This window comes from Artibeus jamaicensis, unplaced genomic scaffold (assembly GCF_021234435.1).
Source record: "Artibeus jamaicensis isolate MK-2021 breed Jamaican fruit bat unplaced genomic scaffold, CSHL_Jam_final scaffold_1031, whole genome shotgun sequence".
Taxonomy (NCBI): domain Eukaryota; kingdom Metazoa; phylum Chordata; class Mammalia; order Chiroptera; family Phyllostomidae; genus Artibeus; species Artibeus jamaicensis.
In genome coordinates this window covers 5,959,790-5,982,036 of record NW_026522026.1, presented here as the reverse complement: position 1 = coordinate 5,982,036, position 22,247 = coordinate 5,959,790, and the positions used below count along the sequence as shown (strand labels likewise).

Genomic DNA, 22,247 nt, shown 5'->3' with positions numbered 1-22,247 from the left:
CTGTGGTTGTGGGCTGTTGTTGTGCACTGTAGGATGTTTGGCAGCATTTCTGGCCTCTGCCCACTAGAAGTCATAGCACTCCTCTAGTTAGACAACCCAAAATGTCTCCAGATTGCTAGAGTCTCTTGGGGATCGAAGTTGCCCCTGGTTGAGAACCACTCAATTAAACCCTGGGTAAAAGTGAAATAAATTTCTCTTAAAAACTTTGTTTTCCTATTAAAATGCAAAATCCTAGTTGTCATTTGAAGCCTAATTATATTGTAGATAGCGTGAAGGGATCTGTGGTAGAAAGAACCCTGAACAGAAGATCTAAGTTTGAGTTTATTGCTGCATGAAAAGTAACACTTTCCTTTTGAGATTTTGTGCCCTCTCTACCTCCTACTGCTTTTTAAATTAGAATCAGTTGTTTGAAGTAATATATAATTAAAATATCACTGTACTGTTGTAAAGTTTATAAAATGATCTTTTTTTGGTGGGTTAATCATTTTACTTGCATTTCACTATTTCTTTTTTTAAGATAATTTCTTTTTTTATAATTTATTATTTTTTAAAGATTTTATTTATTTTTAGAGAGAGGAAGGGAGGGAGCAAGAGAGGGAGAGAAACATCAATGTGTGGTTGCCCCTCATACACTCCCTACTGGGGGCCTGGCCTGCAACTCAGGCATATGCCCTGACTGGGAATCGAACTGGCAGCCCTTTGGTTTGCAGGCCAGTGCTCAGTCCACTGAGCCACATCAGACAGAGATTGATTCTTTTCAGTCCAGTGGATTGAAAGAATCCAATGGATATAGTTTAATAATGATAATTTTCATTGGCATATACAAGTGAGGAAACCATAAGGCAGAGTGTTTAAGTTTAAGTAACTCACATACTCTCAATCAAGTAGTATATGGCAAAACTGGGACTTGAATTCAAATTTCTTAAGATTCCAGAAATTGCAGTAAGCATTTAAAATAATCTCATGGTGTGGTCTTTAGTAAGATATCTTTCTTTTATTATTTTATATTATTTTTATTATGTTTTTATTTATAATCAACAATTTAAAAAATTTAAAAGAAATAAAGTTTATAAAATAAGCTTTATGCAAGTTGTTTAGATAATAAATATCACATTTTATAGAAGCTGAGGCTGAGTGATTTGCCCAGGCTTATATAGCTAGTAAATGGTAAAAATCAGGACTCTGAACTGTGTCTTACGACTTTCTAGTACATGTTCCACTATAGCTATAAGATGCCGATTTGTAAAACTTAATGTGTGACTATTTCTTCTAGTATGTTTACTTACTGTATAATATTAAACCCAAGTTAGTGTATAATTGTAACATCAGAAAGCTGGGGAAGAAGTCTCTTTTAGGGGTAAAATGGTTTTCCTTCTGGCTCATGTAAGGTTGGTTCCATATTGTAGTAATTACTCTTGCCTATTTAAGTTTGTAAATTAATTTAGGCATAGATAAATCTTGCAGTTAATTTTTATGGAGTATATGAGAAATACTTTTGTTAGGACTACGACTCAAAGTAAATTCATGATGTCTTACCACAAAAGCTCAATTCAGCCCATGCTTTCTCCTTGAGACCATATGATAACCTTGATTCTTTTCATTATGCCACATCTCATTTAATTCTTGAAGGGTCCATAAGAAAGAATGGTTGTCAAGTGAAAGTGTCCTGAAACTGAAGAAGGGCCAGGTGTGTTGGTATTGCAGTCAAATGGTATTAAATATAAAATTAAATGTCAAAGATAAAATACCTGTATATATTTGCAGACTCTTCTACTACTTTTTAGTTCTTGTAGTTCAGTCTTTGTCTTGGGCCTAGAGTTTAATGCTTCAATATTTTGCTTTTTAGGTAGAGTGCGGAGCTTAAGTACTTCACTTTGGTCATTGACACACTTGACAGCGCTGCACCTAAATGACAATTACCTTAGTCGCATTCCACCTGATATTGCCAAGCTTCATAATCTGGTTTACCTGGATCTGTCATCCAATAAACTCAGAAGTTTACCAGCAGAACTAGGAAACATGGTGTCTCTCAGGTGAGGAAATATTACAGATATGACTCACTTTGTGAAATTCTAAATTTACCAAATAAAAAAACTATGGGATGTTACTCATCTTGCAGTAGGGTTTCCATATGTGTTTCCAAGATCAAGTGATACCAGTTGCCCATGCACAGTGTTTCAGTTGGCCTTCCTTGACCTTTCTTTTTCTTCTTTTAAATTTGGAGGTTTGAGGTAAAAATGTGCTTGTATTACTAAGTTCTTTTGACAGACTTGAGGTGGGGTAGAACTATTGTAAAATACTGACTAAGCTCAACTATATGACCATAAGACTAATCAGCAATAGTTGGTAAGATTTTTAGGAACATATCTCTGTTTTATATAATATATATATATATAACTTATTAAGGAAATCTTAAAGCCCGATAAATGGATTTGTTTTTAGTTCTTCAGGGTTCTTTAAGAATGCACATGAGAAATTTTTTTGGCAATCTTAAAACCTTTTATAAACATTCCCAATACAAACAAGGATTGTTTTTCTATATTTATATGCTGAGTAATTCTTTGAAAAAAATTTTGCTCTATGTTTAAAATTAAACATATTATTTTAAAATCATGTTTCTCATCATCCTTTTATTGTTTTTGTTCATTTTCTATTTTTAAGATATGTTTTAATAAGAGAGCTCATCTAATAAGAAAGCTATGTATTTTTTCTACAGTCTGAGCAAAATTTTATAATCATAAACTGAGACCTTATCTATGCTATCTTATTATTTGTCCTACCTTATGTTGTTGTTATCGTGTTTTTTAATTCTCACATGAGGACATTTTTTTCATTGTTTTAGAGAGAGAGGAAGGGATGGAGGCAGGAAGAGGGAGAGAAACATTGATTGGTTGCCATCTTGTATACATCCCGTCTGGGGATCGAACCTGCAAACCTCTTGGGGAATCAAACCTGCAACCTTTCAGTCTATGGGATGATGCTCCAACCAACTGAGCTATACCAGCTAGGGCTATACTACCTTATGTTCTATTTTTTGTGTTTATGTTCTGTGTCAGTGATTGTTCATCATAGTATCTTGATGTAATATATTTGTAATCAGTTATAAAAATTGATACAAGTGATTGGCTAATAATAATAGTTAAATTCTGAACTTTAAAAAACTTACTTTTTTCTATTAATTAAACTAGGTTCAAGGATATCTGTTGTTTTGGACCATAAGAATACCTGTCACTCTGATATGATAGGCATTTGGCTAAGAGAGAAAGAATAGATTTACCCTGAAAATGATATACAACTCCTACACTGTTATTAATCTGTGCTAGATAATGAGAGTAAATTATGGAAACATTGTTAACAGTTGTGGCAGTTACACATTTTGTAGTACTTTAGTATTACATAATAGTTTTAGATAAGCATATAGAAATGTGCTTTGAATGTAAACATCACTCAAGGTATGTTGGAGAGAAGATTAAGAAAATAATTGTAGATATTAATAAAGCTTGACAAATTCAGCTAAAGCCTTTTTTTTTTAAACAGGGAATTGCTTTTAAATAACAATCTGTTACGGGTTTTGCCTTATGAACTTGGTCGGCTTTTCCAGCTACAAACTCTAGGTTTGAAAGGTGAGTAACTTTTTTAAAATGTAGCATTAACATTCAGTACTGAGATATTCTGAGTCTTTTAAAGACAGTCACCATATAGGTCAGGTTTTAGTACTTTCTCTTGAAAGAAAAGTGGTTCCTTAATATTGAATTGAACTTCAGGATTTCAATGTGCTGACATCATTTTAACAAACTTTTATGGGGAAATGTTTTGTTATGTTTTTATATTTTGCCTTTAATTTTCTATAACCCTAAAATGTCTTAGAAGAGGCATTTCAAATTAACACTAGTTTTTCTGGTGTCTTAATTTGTTTTTAAAGAATGACACAATAGAGTAAACTTTAACCTTAGCTGGAATAGCTCCTGTCAAGTCCTGATAGAGCAGATAAAATTGCATTGCAATTTGCATTTAATTACAAATTAAATATGTGATTGTATGAGGCAAAACATTATAACAGTAAAAATGAACTATACCTAGTAAGTATAATTATTCTAAATAAAATGTTTTAATCCAACATGCACCTGATAATCTTGTGTCAATTGGTTTGGGGTGAAAATCATACTGATTTTATAGTGACATAAATACTGAAATTTGTATAATTTTCTTTTATGGCATAAAAGGGTTTGTTTTAAATTCAGAGGATTAGTACAGATGTACTATATTGCTTAGACATTTTTTCTTTTTTTAAATCATATTGTTTATTACAGTTGTTCATACTTTTTTCCCTTTGCCCACATCTACCCAGACACCTACCTTCATCAGTCAATTCCCATACTATAGTCCGTGTCATGCATAAATGCTCCTTCACCTTCTTTTTCCCAGTCTCCCCCTCTCCCTCCCCAGGGACAGCAGTATTGGTTAAACATTTCATTCTATGCATGTGAGGAATGAAGATTAATCAAAGCCATATAAAGTATACACTTTCATGTATTTTGTTTTCCTCCTTCAAATATTATTTGAGTGTCCATTTACATGTTTTATTTGCAGTTGCTTATTCATATAATAGAGCATTAAAAATTAAACTTGAGTAAGAGTGGAAAGAATGCTGACATTGTTGGTTGAAATGACAGAAATGGTATTAGGCTTCCTTATACAGTTAACCCTTAGTGGTTAAGTCTTATTTTCTTGGTTTCTCTGTAGAATTTTTTGGATTTTTTTAAGTTACGCGTGAAGTGGAAAAATATTTTCTTGAGAATTAACCCAAGGCATGTGAAATTTAACTGTTGGGATATTTTACCTAATTCTGTATACCCTATATCTTATTTTTATATAGTTGAAACAGCCATCCAGCTAGAGTTGGAGTGGAAATAGGTCTGTTCCTTTCTAAAAATAATTATGAAATGGTTGTAATTTTTTAATAATCTTAGATTTATGACTTATAAAAGTCACATCTTTTACTGATTATAATTAATTATTTTTGTCTCTAAGAATAACCATTTTAACATCAATCAAAACAGCCATTGTCTCCCTTGTAATATTGATAGAGAAACATCAGTGATAAATGAATAATTTACTATTGAATCCAGTGGACTGACCTTTTGTACTGCACTTAGCATTCTTGAAAAAGCACATATTATATTACTGTTTCATAACTCTATTCTATTCTATCTCATATATAGACATGCCTCCAGAAAATTTATATTAAGTATCAACTGAATGAATCATTCTGAATATCTATTATCTACTTATTACTTCTTTCTATTTTACTGGTCAAAATGTTAGTCTTCTGAACTACAGTAGCCTTTGGATGCCTGAAACCAGTGATAATACCAACTCCTATATATACTATTTTTTCCTATACATTTCTGTGATGAAATTTAATTTACAAATTAGGCACAGTAAGAGATTAGCAACTAATAATAAAATAGAACAACTATGAAAATACTGCAATAAAAGCTATACGAATGTAGTCTCTCTCAAAATATTTTATTGTGTTGTACTCACCTTGTCACTTAATGGAAGCACATTATGGCTTCTCTTGGGCACATATGAATTGTAAGGAGCACTATGCCTGTGTATTGGGGCCATTTTTAAGTAAAGTAAGTGGTACTTGAACACAAGCACCGTGGAACCTCAGCAGTTGATGTGATAACTGAGATGGCGGCTAACAGGCAGGTAGCAGATGCACCATGGATACACCAGACAAAGGGGTGATTCATGATCAGGATGGGATAGCACGAGATATCATCATGCTGCTTAGATGGTATGCAATGTAAAACTTATTAACTGTTTATTTCTAGAATTTTCCATTTTATATTTTCGGACCTCAGTTTACCAGCATGTCACTGAAGCTGTAATAAGGGAAGGGGAGAGTACTGCCTTTTTCTGGCCTTTGATCCTAGTGCGCTTTTGTCTACTGATTCACAGTTGTGAAAATCTCTTCTTAGACCCGTAGTCTTTTAAATGAGGCATCAGCTCTGCTTTGCCAGCCTCAGCTCCACTTTGTTCATGCCTATAGATATTCTTTTTAATTAAATTATAGTTTGTTTTATGGGAAATACCTATATGCAGCCCTTTTCTATGAGTCTGCTTATCTGGCAGTACCCCTTTCTGTTCAGATGATCCAGTACAGAAGAGTAAGGACCTTTTAGAAATGAAAGAAAATCAGAGTCTTTTCTGCCTTCTTTCAAAAATTAAAGAGGGTAAAAAACAGGATTGGTTTTATAAAGCAATTGAAGGAATAAAATACCCCTATTTGAATGGTAGCTTTAAATTCTTAGGAAGGTAAAGTCTGAAATAATTTCTTAATCAGTTTTAATAGCCACATAGTGGTATTTTGTATACAAAATGGGAGGGGTGGAATGAAGCATTTAGGTTAGCACTGTGATATATATATATGTGTGTGTGTGTGCATGTGTGCACATACATATATACATATACACACATACATACATATATATATAAAAGAAACAATGAGAATGATCTGCCTCTGAGTTCCGTTTTGTCTTAAAATTGAAAAAAGGTGTGCTTTCTGCTATTTTCTCAGCTACCTCTGAAACACAGATACTGAAGTTTTGATAATGATTTTGATTATCTGGGCTCAACAAGATAATTTTTAGAAATTCTATTTTGAAAAAAAAGAAATTCTATTTTGAGATTTAAGGAATATGTGCAAAGGGTAGGTATTTGAAGAGTTAGGATAAAAAGGCCAATTTAAAAAGTACACACATGGCTAGTCCAGGCAAAATAACCACATGCATTCTAAAGGAAATAATAAGATGAATGACTGTACACTCATTACCTGACATTCTCAGTACCTTTTTTTTTTATCAAGTTTTTAAAAATATTTTATTTTTAGAGGGGGGAAGGGAAAGAGAAAGAGTGGGAGAGAAACATCAATGTGTGATTGCCTCTCACATGACCCCTACTGGGAACTTGGCCCATAACCCAGGCATGTGCTCTGACTGGGAATCTAACAGACAACACTTTGGTTCACAGGCCTGCACTCAATCCACTGAGCCACACCAGTCAGGGCACTTTTGTCTATTTTGTATTGTGAATGTCTTCTCCCGCTCTGTAGCTTTTCTTTAGTGGTATCTTTTAATGGATAGATTCGATATTTTTATTGTAGTTGAATTTTAAAGCCTTTCATACTTAGTGCATAGTATGTCTTGTTAAATAAACCCTGCCCTTCCCCAGGTCAGAAATACATTTCCCTATATCACCTCCCAAAAGTTTTGTGAGGTTTTACTCTTCACAGTTAATTTTTTCATTCATTTGGAATTGAATTTGAATATGATATGAGGGATCTACTTTGGGAAGGGGTCTAATATTTTTCCTTCTGAATAACCAGTTGTCTAAGCACCATTTAGTGAAGAGTTTTCCCTTTTCTCACTGTTCAGCAGAGTACCCTCTCACATCAGGTATGTCTAGGTTTGTTTCTAGGATCTTCCATATATCTAATCAATTTGTCTAACTGTTTGCTAATTACTACATTATCATAATTATTATGGCTTTATATTTAGACTTAATGTCTGGTTTGGGAATTCCCCTTATTTTTCTTCTGCATTGTCGTGACAGTGTGGGTGTCTTGTATCTTCCTCATGCATAAGAACAGCTTGTTACCTTTCATAACAGCTATTGGAACTTTGGAACTGCATTGAATATCTGGATCAATATAGGAAGAATGTATATCTTAAATATATTCAGTCTTCCTATCCATGAATTTGTGCAGCTTCTCCATTTATTTATATCTTATTAATGTCTTTGAATAAAATTTTATAACTTCCTGCACACTGGTCTAGCACATCTTTTGTGGGATTTGTTTTTAGGCACTTTATTAGTATTTTTCCAATTATAAACCATGTCTTTTTTATTTTAAAAGACATGGTTTCTCCTTAGTTGCTCTTGTGGTATATAAATATTGTATAATTTTTTTGAAAAATGGGCTTATAGTAAGCCTTCTTGGCTATATTTTCATTCTTTCTAAAAACTTGTCTGCAAGTTCATTTGGGTTTTATATACAGATAATAATTTCATCTACTAATAGTGACAGTTTTGTTTATTCCTTTCAAATTCTCATATATTTAATTTCTTTTCTGATTTTGATGTATTGACTAGGGTGTTTAGTACAGTATTAATAGAAGCCTTAATACTGGGCATTCTTCTCAGTTTTAAAGGAAATACTTTTTCTATTAAGGGAAAACATAAGAAAATATGTTTTCTATTAAGAAAGATATTTGCTCTGTATTTTTTATATATTTTTTTAGTTTCTAGAAGTTTTCTTTTATTCCTGCTTTCCTAATTCTTTTTCAAGTGCTGAATTTTATTAAATGCTTTAATTCATCTGTTGATATGATTCCATTATTTTCAGTTAGTAGGATTTATATTTGTAAGAACTATTGAGGCTTTCTCATAGTTAATGAATCCATTTTGTTGGACTGTTTCTGTACTTTTGGAACTTGTCAGCTTTTTAAGTTTTCAAACTTATTTGCATAAAAATATTCATGATATTTTAAAATATAGCTTTAAACTCTGTTCTATTTATAACTGTATTACCCTCTTCATTTTAAGATTACTTATGTGCCTTCTTTTTTTTTTTCTGATATATCTCCTCAGGGACATGTCAGTTATGTTTTTTTTCAGTGACTTAATGTAATAATTAAGATACTTTGCCAAGTTTTCCATTAAAATGGTGGATTTGTTTATTTCCCTATGTAATTCAGTCAGCTTTTGTAGCCTTTGAAATTATTAAGTGTACCAACTATGTGCATGTATTCTGTATATTGCTATACCTTCTGGTGAATTAAACCTGATATTAGGTAGTGAGCCTCTTTTTCTCTTGTTAGGCTTTTCATCTTATAGTCTATATGAATATTATAGCTATATACGTTTTCTTTTGGCTAATGTTTGTCTAATACATCTTTTCTCATCTGTTTACTTTCAACTTTTCTGCGTACTTGTTCTTAGGTGTATCTCTTACAATAGTATATAACTGGACTTTGTTTTTAATATGTGGCTTCAGACAAGTTGCCTTACCTATATTGTAATTGTTGATATTTTTATATTGTTACTGTCTTTTTCATTTTACTTTTTGTGATTTTTTTCTTTTTTCTTCTTTTTTTTATTTTTACTTTTCTAAAAATAGGGTTTTTTCCTCTTGTTTTTTTCTAGATTGTTGGTTTGGAATTTGTACCTTTTATTTCTAGACTCTTAAGTGATGAATTTTGAAACCTTACCTTGAATGTATTTTTGAGAGTAAAAATTTTAGTAACATTTTTACTGAGCTATAACTTATATTTGGTGAAATTCATCCCTTTGGTGAATGTTGGTGACAGACATATGCAGTTACGATGTGATGTTGAGATGACTTTTCTTCTTTAGTCTGTTTATATGCTGAATTGTGTTACAGATTTGCAAATATTAAACCAACCTTCTATTCCCATTTTATTTTTTAACTTTATTTTTATTGTTTATGCTGTTACAGTTGTTCCCAATTTTTCTTCCTTTTTTCACCTCCTCCCAGCCCTACCCTCTCCCTTCCCCAAGCCAGCCCCCACATTGTCCATGTCCATGGGTTGTGCATAAATGTTCTTTTGTTAATTCCTATTTCCATTTTAAATACTGTGTGGTCATTATGTATTCTCCCTTTAATATGTTGTTGGATTTGATTTGCTGATATTTTATTGAGGATTTATACATTTATGATGATAATACATAATGTTCTGTAACATTTTACTTATAATGTCTTTGGTTTGATTTCAGGATACTGCTTGCTGACCTCTTAAAATGAGTTGGAAGGTGTTTTTAACACTTCTGTTTTTGAAAAGAGTTTGCATACATTTGTATTACTCTATTTCTAAATGATCCGTTAAATTTTCCAATAAAACCATATGGGTCTGGAGTTTTCTTTGTTGAAATGTTTTAATCTAGTAATTCAATGTTTCTCATTGATACAGGACATTGAGGTTATCCTTTTCTTAGTACAGCCACTCTGGCTTGCTTTTTGTTATCGTTTGCATGGCATACCTTTACTTTCAACCTCTTTGTGCCTTTGAATCTATAGTGTGTCTCTTGTGGACAGCATGTAGTGAATTATGTTTTACTATAAGTCCTGCTAGCCTCTGCTTTTTAATTAGAATTTAATACACTTTTAATGTATTTGCTGATAAGGTAGGATGTATGTCTGACATTTTGCTGTTTGTTTTTTTATGTCTGATATTCTTCTTGTGTCTTTGTTCCTCAATTAATGACTTGTGTTTCTTTAAATGGATATTATCTAGTGTACCAATTAAATTCCCTTGTTTCTTTTGCTGTTATTTTAAATTATTTTTTCAGTGGTTACACTGAGAATTACAATTAACATCTTAATTTAGAACAATCTAATTTGGATTAATATCAACTTAATATCAATAATATTAAAAGAGGCCCTGGCCAGGTGGCTCTTATGTGAATAAAATTGTCTCTTATATGAATAAAAAAAGTAAAAAACAAAAGTTGCATTTAAATTATCTTGCATTTAAACTATGTAGTTACCTTTACTAGTACTCTTTATTTTTTCATATGGATTCAAGTTACTGTCACTATTCTTTTATTTCGGTTGGAAGGGATCCCTTTGGTATTTCTTGTAGTGATATGTTTGCTAGTGATATGCTCACTCAATTCTTGTTTATCTGAGAATGTCTTAATTTCTTTATTTTTGAAGGCTATTTTTGCTACATACAGAATTTTGGTGGACAGTTCTTTTTTCTTTTCAACTTTGAATATGTCATTCTTCTGTCTTTTGGCCTTTATGGTTTTTGATGACAAATCAGCTATGGTGATCTTACTGAGGATCCGTACATGATGAGTCACTCCTTTTGCATTGCATTCAAGATTCTGTTTGTCTTTGACTTCCCACAGTTTTATTACAGTTTGCCTAGGTGTGGATCTCTTTCATTTTAATTTACTTGGAGTTTGTTCAGCTTTTTGGATGAGTGTATTGTTCATCAAATTTGAGGTGCTTTTGGCCACTATTTACTAAAAAATTTTTCTGCATTTTTCTTGCTTTCTCTTCTGGGGACTTCTGTTATGCTTCTGCTGGTACATTTGATGTGTTGTTTGACTGTATAACCTCAATCTAAAAGTTCACAGATCTTTTTCCTATTTAATACTGCTCTTGAGCCCTTGTACTGTACTTTTTAACATCATAATTTTTATTTTGTTCCTTTTTATAATTTTTATTTTTTAATATTCTTTCTTGGGACACTATTCTTAAATGTTTAATTCTTCAGACATGATTTTCTCTAGCTATTTGAACATATTAAAATATTGTATTTTTAAAGTCTTTTCTAGTTAAGTCCTTGCTGTGGTTTTTATTGTCCTTGGGGACAATTTATATTGATTGTATTTCCCTCCACGTGTGTATGGGACATACTCTCATTTCTTTGCATGCTTCCTTATTTTTTTAATTAAGAGCTAGACATTTTAATTAATGTGGCAACTCTGAAATCAAAATCTCTCTCCTTCCCAGTGTTGTTTGTTGTTGCTACTTTGTTGCTTGTTGCTTTACTGACCTTATAACTGATTCTGTGAAGTTTGTATTCTTTATAGACTATGGCTATTGAACCCTTTATTTACTTATTTTAAAAGATTTTATTTATTTATTTTTGAAGAGAGGGGGAGCGAGAGAGGGAGATAAACATCGATGTAAGAGAGAAGCATTGATTGGTTACCTCTCACCCCGTCTGGGGACTGAACCTGTAGCCTAGGCTTGTGCTTTGACCAGGAATCAGACCAGTGACTTTTTGCAACCCCCAACCAACTGAGCCACACCAGGAAGGGCAAGCCCTTCATTTAATTTGGTTATCAGAGATTTCCTTAAATGCCAGGAACCAATAAATCTTCCACTCTTGGCTAAGTGGTCTGTGTGTGTTTTGGGGACACCGGAGTACACCTTCAGTACTCAGCCAGGAAGTTTGTAAGTCTGCCTTAGCCTTCACTTTATGTTTGTGCACAGCCTGAAGGTCAGAAAGTGGTGAGAGGTTAGGCTGTTTTTAGTTCTTTCCTAAGCATATGCATAGTGCTCCATATACATATGTCCTTCTGGGTTCCCCAAAACACGTAAGAGCTTTTCACAACCCTTATTGGTATCTTATTTCCAAGCTTTTAAGTTTTGGGGGTAGTCTATTATTTGCTTTATTTGCTTCCATGACCTCAGGTAGCCACAAAATTAAAACATTTTTCATTAATGGTTTCCTCAGACATGTTCCCAGAACTTTTCTCTCCCATCCAGTAGTCTTTTTTGGCATTCGGCAAGAGTCAAGGAACCAGCACCCAGGACAGGTAAAGGCCAGTCTTTGAAAGTGAGACTTTGAAAGTCTCCGGCTTGGTTTTGGTAGCTCCAGTGGTTGCCAAGCTGCCTCGGCAATGAAAACCCCAGGAGAAGTTAAAACTCCACAAATCACTGTTTTTACCCATATTGGTCTTTCTTCCTGAGTAAATACTCCCTGGATTGCTGCAATCACTTGGTTAATTTCCAGAGATCCGAAGTAATCTGACTGTATAGCCTGTGATTCTGTGATTCTCACAGTTTTTGCTTCTTCTTCTTGTTACTGCTTTTATGGAGGGACAAATTTTTGGAGGTTCTTACTTTGCCATTTTTTCCAAGTTTTTTATCCATTTCTTTTTGAGTGACTTATGGTAATTTCTGTCTTTCAAGGAATTTGTTCATTTCTTCTAAGTTGTTGAATTTATGGGAGCATTTAAAAAATATTTTGTATTATTTTACTGTCTAATGGGGTGTTCCCTCTTTGATTCTTAATATTTATAGGTTGTATCTTTTTGTCCTGGTCAAAGATAGGTTTATCAATTTGTTACCTCTTTTTCAGAGTATCATGTTTTGTGTTCAGTAGTAATCTCTTGTTTTTCTATTTTAAATTTTGTTGGTTTTTTCTGTCTTCTAGTTTCTTTGGGGATCATTTGCTCTTGTTTTATATTCTTAATATTGAAATTAGATAACTGATTTTAGATCTTTATTTTGTAATATAAACATTGCCATAAATTTTGCTCTAAACACCAAGTTAGCTGCATCCTATAAATTTTGATAATGTTTTTGTTTTAATTCAGTTAAAACATTTTAAATTCCCACGTGACTTCTTAGACCCATGGATAATTTAGAAGTATGATATTCATGTGCACTTGAATGCATATTTTTCTGTTTTTGAGGAGAATATTATGTAAATATCAGTCAAGCTGATTGACAGTATCATTCTGGTCTTCATCTTTACTGATTTACCGATAGTTCTTTTCTTTATGCCTACAGCTCCAATTAATGTATATTAAGATTTTTTATTCTAATTCTCTTACTATCTCATGTTTTACATCTTTTTGATTCTTGCTGATGCCTTTTGGATAATTTATTTGCTGTTTTTTCTTTTCACTAATTTTGTTTTCAGCCATATATAATCTACTGCCTAACTTATTCATCATATTTTTTCCTAGCATTTTATTGAGTATACTAAAGTATGTAGCTTGACTAATTTTGATTAAAGTATACACATATGTAACCACTGCCTTATTCAAGACATAAAATATTTTGTCACCCCAGAACAGTTCCTTTCCTACTTTCAAGGCTGTTGGAAACTGCCAACTAGATTTTCACTGTAGTTGTACAATTTTATACTCCCACCAGCAATTTCTGAGAATTTCAAGAACTGCACGTTTCTTTCTAACATTTTGTTTAATATTTTGTAATTTTATCCATTTTGGTGGTGGGTGTTGCATTGAAGATTTTGTTTGTTTTTGTACTAGCTAGAACCTTCATTTATGGAATTTCTATGGGTTTTGTATTTTCAAATCTCTTTTCCAGATGGTTGCATGCTTGTATTAACAAATACCACCTTTATTTCTTAAGTGAATATATAGACTGTTAACAATACCTTGTCTTTTGGTAAGAATAAGATAAATCTGTATTCTTAGTACTCAGATATCCTTGATCAGTATCATTTAAAAATTCATTTTCTTTATTGTTGTTCAGGTACAGTTGTCTCCATTCCTCACCTCCCCTGCTCCACCTGCCCCCATCTCCCACCCTCAGTCCTTACTTTCATCTCACATTTTACTGACTCATCTTGGTGTAACAGGTTTTCTTGTTCACTTGAAATATCTTCCTTTTCTCATATGTAATATAAATATTCCAACTAGGATGACTCCCCTTTTATATCATTCATTCTTTCTCATAAGTGCTTTTTGTTTTTCAGTTAAAATATTGTCCTCAAAGACAAATATAGAACCTATAGCAGTTACTTAAAGTGCCAAGTTGTGATATTACCTAAGAATTGACAACGATTAATATTTATATGATTATGTTTATATATACATGTGATTTTCACAAACATAAATAATGAGGATATAATATAAATAGTGGCATGTGGGAAAAATAATTCTTGAAGTTTTTCTTTATGAATACTAGAGCATTTCTTTAAATTCATGTTTTTTATGTTTAGATTAAATATTCATATATAAAATTATGTTTTCTAGTCTGGTCTTACTGTTGTAAGTCTTACATATTGTATTTTTGTCTTCTGCTTTAGGCAATCCTTTATCACAGGATATTCTCAATTTATACCAGGACCCAGATGGAACACGAAAGCTACTGAACTTTATGCTTGACAATCTTGCAGGTAACTTTTAGTGTCAAAGCAATAAATTGTACAGATATTACTATTAACTAATATGTCACATTTTACTTAAGAGCATCCGACCATTTTTTATAAGTGCTTATAGATATGCAATTCCTGCCATTAGTAGTATATCCCAGGGTAGTGTGATATTCTTCTTTTCCTACACTGAGTGCTTTTTCTGTTAACCAAGCAATATACAAGGAACCTTTGTTTCATTATCTCCTTTAATCTTTGTAAGAACCTAGGAGATAGGAATTTTTACTAGCATTGTACAGGCAAATTCTGAGATATAGAAAGTAAAGCAATTTATCCAACTAAACAGCTAGTTAATGACTGCTGTGAACCTAGGACATCACTTCTTTTTTGGTTAGAATTGACACTTTATTTTTTCAGTTAGTATTTCCTTCTCTTTGCTTGCTTTATGTTTATTTTTTCCTCTTTCTTATTTAGTATAAGAACTTAGATTGTTAATTTGAGACCTTTCCTTTTATATTAATGTAAGCATGTAGCTTACAAATGTACCTTGCAAATCTCTTTTAGTTGCATTTCACAAATTTTGATATGTTTTTTATTCTTATTCTGTTTAATGTATCTTCTCAAAATTCTCTTTGAGCCCTGGCTGGTGCAGCTCAGTGGATTGAGTGCTGGCCTGGGAACTGAAAGGTCACAAGTTTGATTCCCAGTCAGGGCACATGCCTGGGTTGTGGGCCAGGCCCCCATTTGGAGCATGCAAGACTCTAATGTTTCTCTTCCTCTCTTCATCCCTCCCTCCCTCCCTCGCTAAAAATAAATAAATAAAATCTTTTTAAAATTTCTTCTTTGATTCTTTGTCTTTGACTCATGGATTATTTACAAATGTTTACTTTTCTGTTGTATTTTATTGTTTGAGTCTGATTTACTGAGGTTCGTATTTTGAAGCTTTGTTGTTTGGTAAATACATATTTAGGATTGCTACATTTTCTTGGTGGCTTGATCTTTGCAATCATTATGTAATGACCCTCTTTGTTTCTAGTATTTACTTTGCTCTTAAGTATACTTTATCTGATGATAATAATATAACCACTCTCACTTTTTTAATGTGGGTATACTCTTTTTCCATCCTCATACTTAGAGACAGCATACAATTGAGTCGTGTCATTTTTTAATCTATTCCATCAAGATTCAACTCTTAACAATTTGTGTATTGAAACCATTTACATATAGTTTAATTGTAAATGTGTATAACTTGAGTTTACCATTTTAGTACTTGTTTTCTGATTGTTTCCTGCCTTTCCCCTTCCATTTATCTCTTCTTGTTTTCCTGTGGATTACTTAAACATATTTTAGGATTCTATCTTGTTTTATTTTTGCTGTTTTTGAGTACATTGTCTTCATAATTTTTTCTCTTTTCTTTATAATTTTCTTAGTGGTTGCTCTAAATATCACAACATCCATACTTAGCATAGACTACTGATGATGGTATTTTATCACGTAAATGAATTATTGATGCCTTACCTTCCATTTATGTTTTTACAACCTTTCCACTTTTAAATGTACAAGAGGGGACCTCCCCCCCGAAACAATTTATTTTTTAAAAATCATGTATTTATTCTTACATGTTTAAACTTAAATCACCCTCAAAGTACTCTCCATTTGATGCAATACACCTATTGAGATGTTTTTCCACTGCTCAAAACAGTTTTTGTAATTATGTTTTATTGATTACGTTCTTACAGTCCTTAATTTTTCCTTCTTTTCCCCTCTCCATGCAGCACCCTTCATTCCCTCAGGCAGTCCCCACAACTTTGTTCTTGTCCACTGGTCATGTGTATAAATTTTGTGGCTACTCCATTTCTTACATTGTACTTTACATCCCCATGGCTATTCTGTAAAACCACCAATTTGTACTTCCTAATTTGAACTTGTTGATTTGGATGCCTTTTAGTGTTCCTGGCATTTCTTGTTTCATCTTTTCTACATCAGCAAAATGTTTCCCTTTACAGACTTTTTCATTCAGGGAAACGAATGGAAAAAAAGTTGCTTGGGGTGAGATTGGGTGAATAGAGAGGATGGGACATGGGGGTCATGCTGTTTTTTGGTCAAAAACTGCTGAACACTCAGTACAGCGTGGGAAGGTGCACTCAGACATCACCCATCATGAAATGGACAAACACGTTGAAAGAGTCTTCAAAAAATTTCACTGAAGCCCAGTGCAGCCTCTCACAACAATGCCAGCTGGTACATGGTACAGACGGATTCCTAGATCACTCACCTAGTGAAAGAAGCCTGTACTGCAAGAGACCCACCCTCCAGAAGATAATTCCAGTATTTTGGGGTCTCCCCAGTTGTCTCTGGTGTTTTCCCTACCTATACTGAGGGCCACACAGATGTGGTTTGTGTTTCAACCATCATTTTAAGAAGCTCGTGTGGAGAAGGATGATTTGTTAAATTAACTCCTATTTTTTTTACTTGTTCCTTGTTTTTTTTTTCTGATATTCTGATTTTTCTGTTATTTTTTTCTTTCTGCTAAGAGAGGTTCCTTTAGCCATTCATTTCTCGAGGGCATATCTGCTAGCAACAAAGTGTCTTAGTTTTCTTATGATAACATCCTTATTTCCCCTTGATTTCTGAAGGATAATTTTATTGAATATAGAATTTGTGTTTGATGCTTTTCTTTCATCACTTAAAAAATGGCGTACCAATTTCTCTGGCCACCATGTTTTCAGAAAAGAAGCCTGTTGTTCCCTTATAGGTAATGGGTAATTATTACCTGATATGCTTGAGAGTTATGTGTTTAATTTTCAGTTTAATTATAATGTGTTTTGGTGTGGATTTGTTTGGGTTTATTCTACTTGAAGTTTGCTTACCCTCTTAAATTTGCAGACATATGTCATTTACTAAATTTGGGAATTTTTGGTCCTAGTCTCTTAAGAATAGTGTGTAAATCTACATTCATTCTCCCCTTCTTCTGGTCTCTGATTATATGAATTTAGAGCTTTTGTGAATTTGTGATAGTCCCACAGGTCTCAAGCTTCATTTACTTTTTCTTAGTTTATTTTTTGTTCATATTAAATAAATTCTATTGGTTCTTAAATTCAATCATTTTATCTTTTTTATATCTTCATTCTCGTGCCTTTTTTCTGAGTTTTATTATTTGTATTTTTTCAGTTCAGTAATTTCAGTTTGGTCCTTTTTATTTTTATATGTTTACTTTTCACTTTGAAACACCTTTTAATTTGCAGATGAACAGAAATAAAGCAAGACATTTAGATATCTAGGACCTTGGGAGGGTTGTAATAAATCAGAGGCACAGTATATGGGATGCATCCTTTCTTGTACTGGGCACAAATATGGCCTCTACCCTTGGACAGGGAAAGAACACTTCTCCCCATTCAGGTGGCTGCTCTGGGTGCCCAAGATGCAATGGGCTGAAAACACTCTGGGTTTAGTGAGGGAGGCCAGTGTCCCAGACACCCAGGCTTAAGGCTAAAGCACCATTTGTTTTATAAACAACACTTAAAATTTTCATGGTTCTAGGGACCTGATGTCAGGATCAAGATGTTGGCAGTGTTGGTTCCTTCGGGGAGGCCTGGTGAAGAATCCGTTTCGGGCTTTGCTTTGAGGTTTTGGGGATACCTCAAATTCTTGTCAGTTGTTGGTTTGTGTTTGCTTTGCCCCAGTCTCTGACCCCACTGTCACATGACTTCTGAGTGCCCAATTTGGTCCTTTGTAAAACATGTAACTTGGGCTTCATTGCTGGGGGTTTCTTTATTTGTCTCAAGAGAATTTGTAATTATTTCCAGAAGCAGCTTTACCATGGCTGTTCTAAAATCTGTCAGGTAATTTCAATATCTGGATTATTTCTGTTGCTGTTTGTTGGAGTTTTGTGTGAGTAGTTCTTTTCCTGATCTTTGATGTGACAAATAATTTTCAGTTATACCCTGGACATTTAGAATATTAAATTAGGAGATTCCTGTTGATACTTTTTCCTTTTTTTTTTTCCTGTTGATTTTTAAATCTGTTTTGGCTGGCGGTTGCCCAGTTTAGTTTTCAGGCTCATGTGATTCCATTACTGTGTGCAAACCATGCCCAGTGCTGCTGAACCCTGTGAGGTGTGGGATGGGCTGGCTCTTTTGGGCTGTGCTAGAGTGGTTGCCATCAGCAACACTGAATCACCCACATTGCCAAAAAAGAAAGGAACAGAGAGGAACTATAAAACAGCTGGTAAACGTTGAACAAAATGGCAATAAGTACATGCATAATAATAATTACATTAAAGGGTGAAGGGCTGGAAACAAATATTCCAAGCAAATGAACAGGGGGAAAAAATCTGGGGTAGCAATACTCGTATCAGACAAAATAGACTTCAAAAAAAGGGCCATAAAAACAGACCCAGAAGGTCACTTTATAATATTCAAGGGAAGAATCCATCAAGAAGACATAAACATTGTAAATATATATGCACCCAACATAGGAGCACCCAAATACATAAAGAAAATTTTGGAGGACTTTAAGAAAGATATTGACAGCAACACAATTATAGTAGGGGATTTCAACACCCCATTGTCAAAAATGGATAGATCTTCCAAACAAAATATCAACAAAGATATTGAAGCATTGAACAATGTCCTAGATCAAATGGACTTAACTGATATATAGAGAGAGCCTTTCATCCCAAAGAACTAATTACATTAAAGGATCATAAGAAACTCCTATGAACAATTATATGCCAACAAATTAGATAGCCTAGAAGAAATAAATTCCTGGAAACATAGACCCTGTCAAGACTGAATTTCGATGAGACAGAAAATCTGAATAGACTGATTAATAGTAATCAAAAACCTCCCAACAAACAAAATTCCAGGACTAGATGGTGTCATTTTTGAATTCAACCAAATATTCAAAGGAGGCTTAACACCAATCTTAAACTCTTCCAAATAATAGAAGATGAGGGAACTCTTCCAAACTTATTTTATGATGCAGCATTACCCTAATACCAAAACCAGACAAGAATGCCCCAAAAAGACAGAATTATAGGCCAATATCCTTGCAAAAAATCCTCAACTAAACATTAGGAAATGGAATTCAACAATACATTCAATACAGCACAATCAAGTAGGATTTATCCTAGGTATGTAATGGCGGTCCACCATTTACATTAACAAAATGAAAGATAAAGTCAAATGATCATCTCAGTAGATGCAGAAAAACATTTGACAAATTCAACATGTATTTTATGATAAAAACTCTTAAAGTGGATATGGAGGTAATGTACCTCAAAATAATAAAGGCCATAAATGACAAGCCCACAGCCAACATCATACTCAATGGTGAAAATCTGAAAACATTTCCTGTAAGAGCAGCAATACTACAAGGATACCCAATCTCTCCACTTCTATGTAACATAATATTGGAAGTCTGAGCCAGAACAGTTAAAGAAAAAGAAATAAAAGACATCCAAATTGTAAAGGAAGAAGCAAAACTGCCACTATTTGAGGATGACAATATTATATTTAGAAAACTCAAAAGACTGTTAAAAAACAGCTGTTAGAACTAATAAACGAATTCAATAAAGTTGAAGTACACAAGAAATGCTGCATTTCCATATACCAATAATGAAATATCAGAGAAATAAAGAAAACAGTCCCATTTATACTTGCATCAAAAAGAATAAAATACCTAGGAATAAATTTAACCCAGGGTGAAAGACATATATATTGAAAACAAGGCATTAATGAAAGAAATTGAAGAAGACACAAGTAAGTGGAAATATATTTTGTGTTCATGGATTAGAGGAATCAATATTGTTAAAATGTCCATATTACCCAGGCAATCTACAGATTCAGTGTAAACCTATCAAAATTACAAGTGACATTTTTCAAAAAACTAGAACAGTAATCATATTATTTGTATGGGACCACACACACACACACACACACACACACATCCAGATAGCTAAAGCAGCCTTGAAAAAGAAGAAGCTGGAGGTATCATGCCCCCTGATTTTAAACTTATATTACAAAGCCATGGTAGTTAAAACAGAATGGTACTGTCATAAAAACAGACACATAGATCAATGGAACAGAATAGAAAGCACAGAAATCAATTCATGGATATGTGGTCAATTAATTTACAACAAAGGACCCAAGAATATATTCAATACAGTGGGAAAGGACAGGCTCTTTAATAAATGGTGCTGGGAAAAATTTGTGCAGCCACATGTAAAAAAATGAATCTCAACCACTATCTTACATCATACACACGAATTTACTCTAAATGGATTAGAGATTTGAATGTAAGGCCTGAAACTATAAAACTAGATGAACACATAGACAGTGAGCTCCTTGACATAGGCCTTGATGATGATTTTTTTAATCTGACACCAAAACCAAAAATATATAAGTACTATATCATACTGAAAAGCTTTTGCACAGCAAAGGACATCATCAAGAAAATGAAAAGATAACTACTGAATAAGAGAAAATATTTGCAAATCATATATCTGATAAAAGACTAATATCCAAAAAACGTACAAAAACCTCCTACATAGCAAAAAAAAAACAATTCAATTAAAAATGGCAGAAGATCTAAATGGACATTTTCCCAAAGAAGACATTTATGTAACTATACATAAAAACATGTTCAACACCATTAGTCATCAGGGAAATGTCTATCAAAACCATAATGAATATCACCTCACACCTGTTAGAATGGCTGTTATAAAAAAGACAAGAAATAACAAGTGCTGTGAGGGTATGCAGGAAAGGGACCCCTGTGCGCTGTGGTGGAACTGTATATTGGTTCAGGCATGAAAAGTACAGCTGCTAAAACAGATATTGTCTAGGTAGACTTTTGACACAGGAATGGTTAGTAAAGAGATACTTCAAAATCTTGAATACTTTTGTGAAAATTTCTGTGGCTTGATGAAGATGGCATGTTTTTGTTTTAAAGAAATACATTTCTCAGCCACTAATACCCCTGTCAAATCTGCGAACTTGCTTTAGGTTGTTCTGTAATTGAAAATGTTTTTAAAAGAAAGAAGAAAAGGGAGTTGTTAATCTTAACTTAGAGAATTTTTTTCTTCTGATAGTTGGGTAATATTTAGTTCCATGGTATTAATAACCATATCTGAGCCTTTAATGTTTAACCAGTGTCATTTTCTATATAACCTAGTTATTGATGTTATGAAAAATTTAAATTAGGAAATTAAGGCCCATTAGAAAATACATTAATTTTACTATATATTCATGTGTATTGTTTTCTATTTTAAAGATATTTGAATGTTTGCCTTTGTTAGTAGCTCAGTTAGTTGAGTGTTGTCCCGGTACACCAGCACCAAAAGGTTGCGGCAACTGATCAGTGTTTCTCTTTCATATCAAGTTTCTCTCTCTCCACCCCCTCCCACCCTACCCCCAAAATCAATAAACATACACATCCTTGGGTGAGGATTTAAAAAAAAGGTATTCGAGTATTTTAGTTCATCAGTATGTTGGAACTTCATATAGCCTTCATTTCCTAGCAGGGAAAAAGGCTACATTAATGTGTAATTAAGATGTAAAAACC

The 22,247-nt window shown here is 33.2% G+C and overlaps 1 protein-coding gene across 5 annotated transcripts in view; it reads left to right on the top strand.

The window, feature by feature from the left end:
• CNOT6L (CCR4-NOT transcription complex subunit 6 like) overlaps positions 1-22,247 on the top strand; it is a 91,765-nt gene that overhangs the window by 34,904 nt on the left and 34,614 nt on the right. For all 5 annotated transcript variants that reach the window (XM_037147064.2, XM_037147061.2, XM_037147060.2 and 2 more), the window contains exons 3-5: positions 1,847-2,033; positions 3,538-3,623; positions 14,616-14,705. In XM_037147064.2, coding sequence (XP_037002959.2) covers positions 1,847-2,033; positions 3,538-3,623; positions 14,616-14,705 — 363 coding nt within the window. The remainder of the gene's footprint in view (positions 1-1,846; positions 2,034-3,537; positions 3,624-14,615; positions 14,706-22,247) is intronic.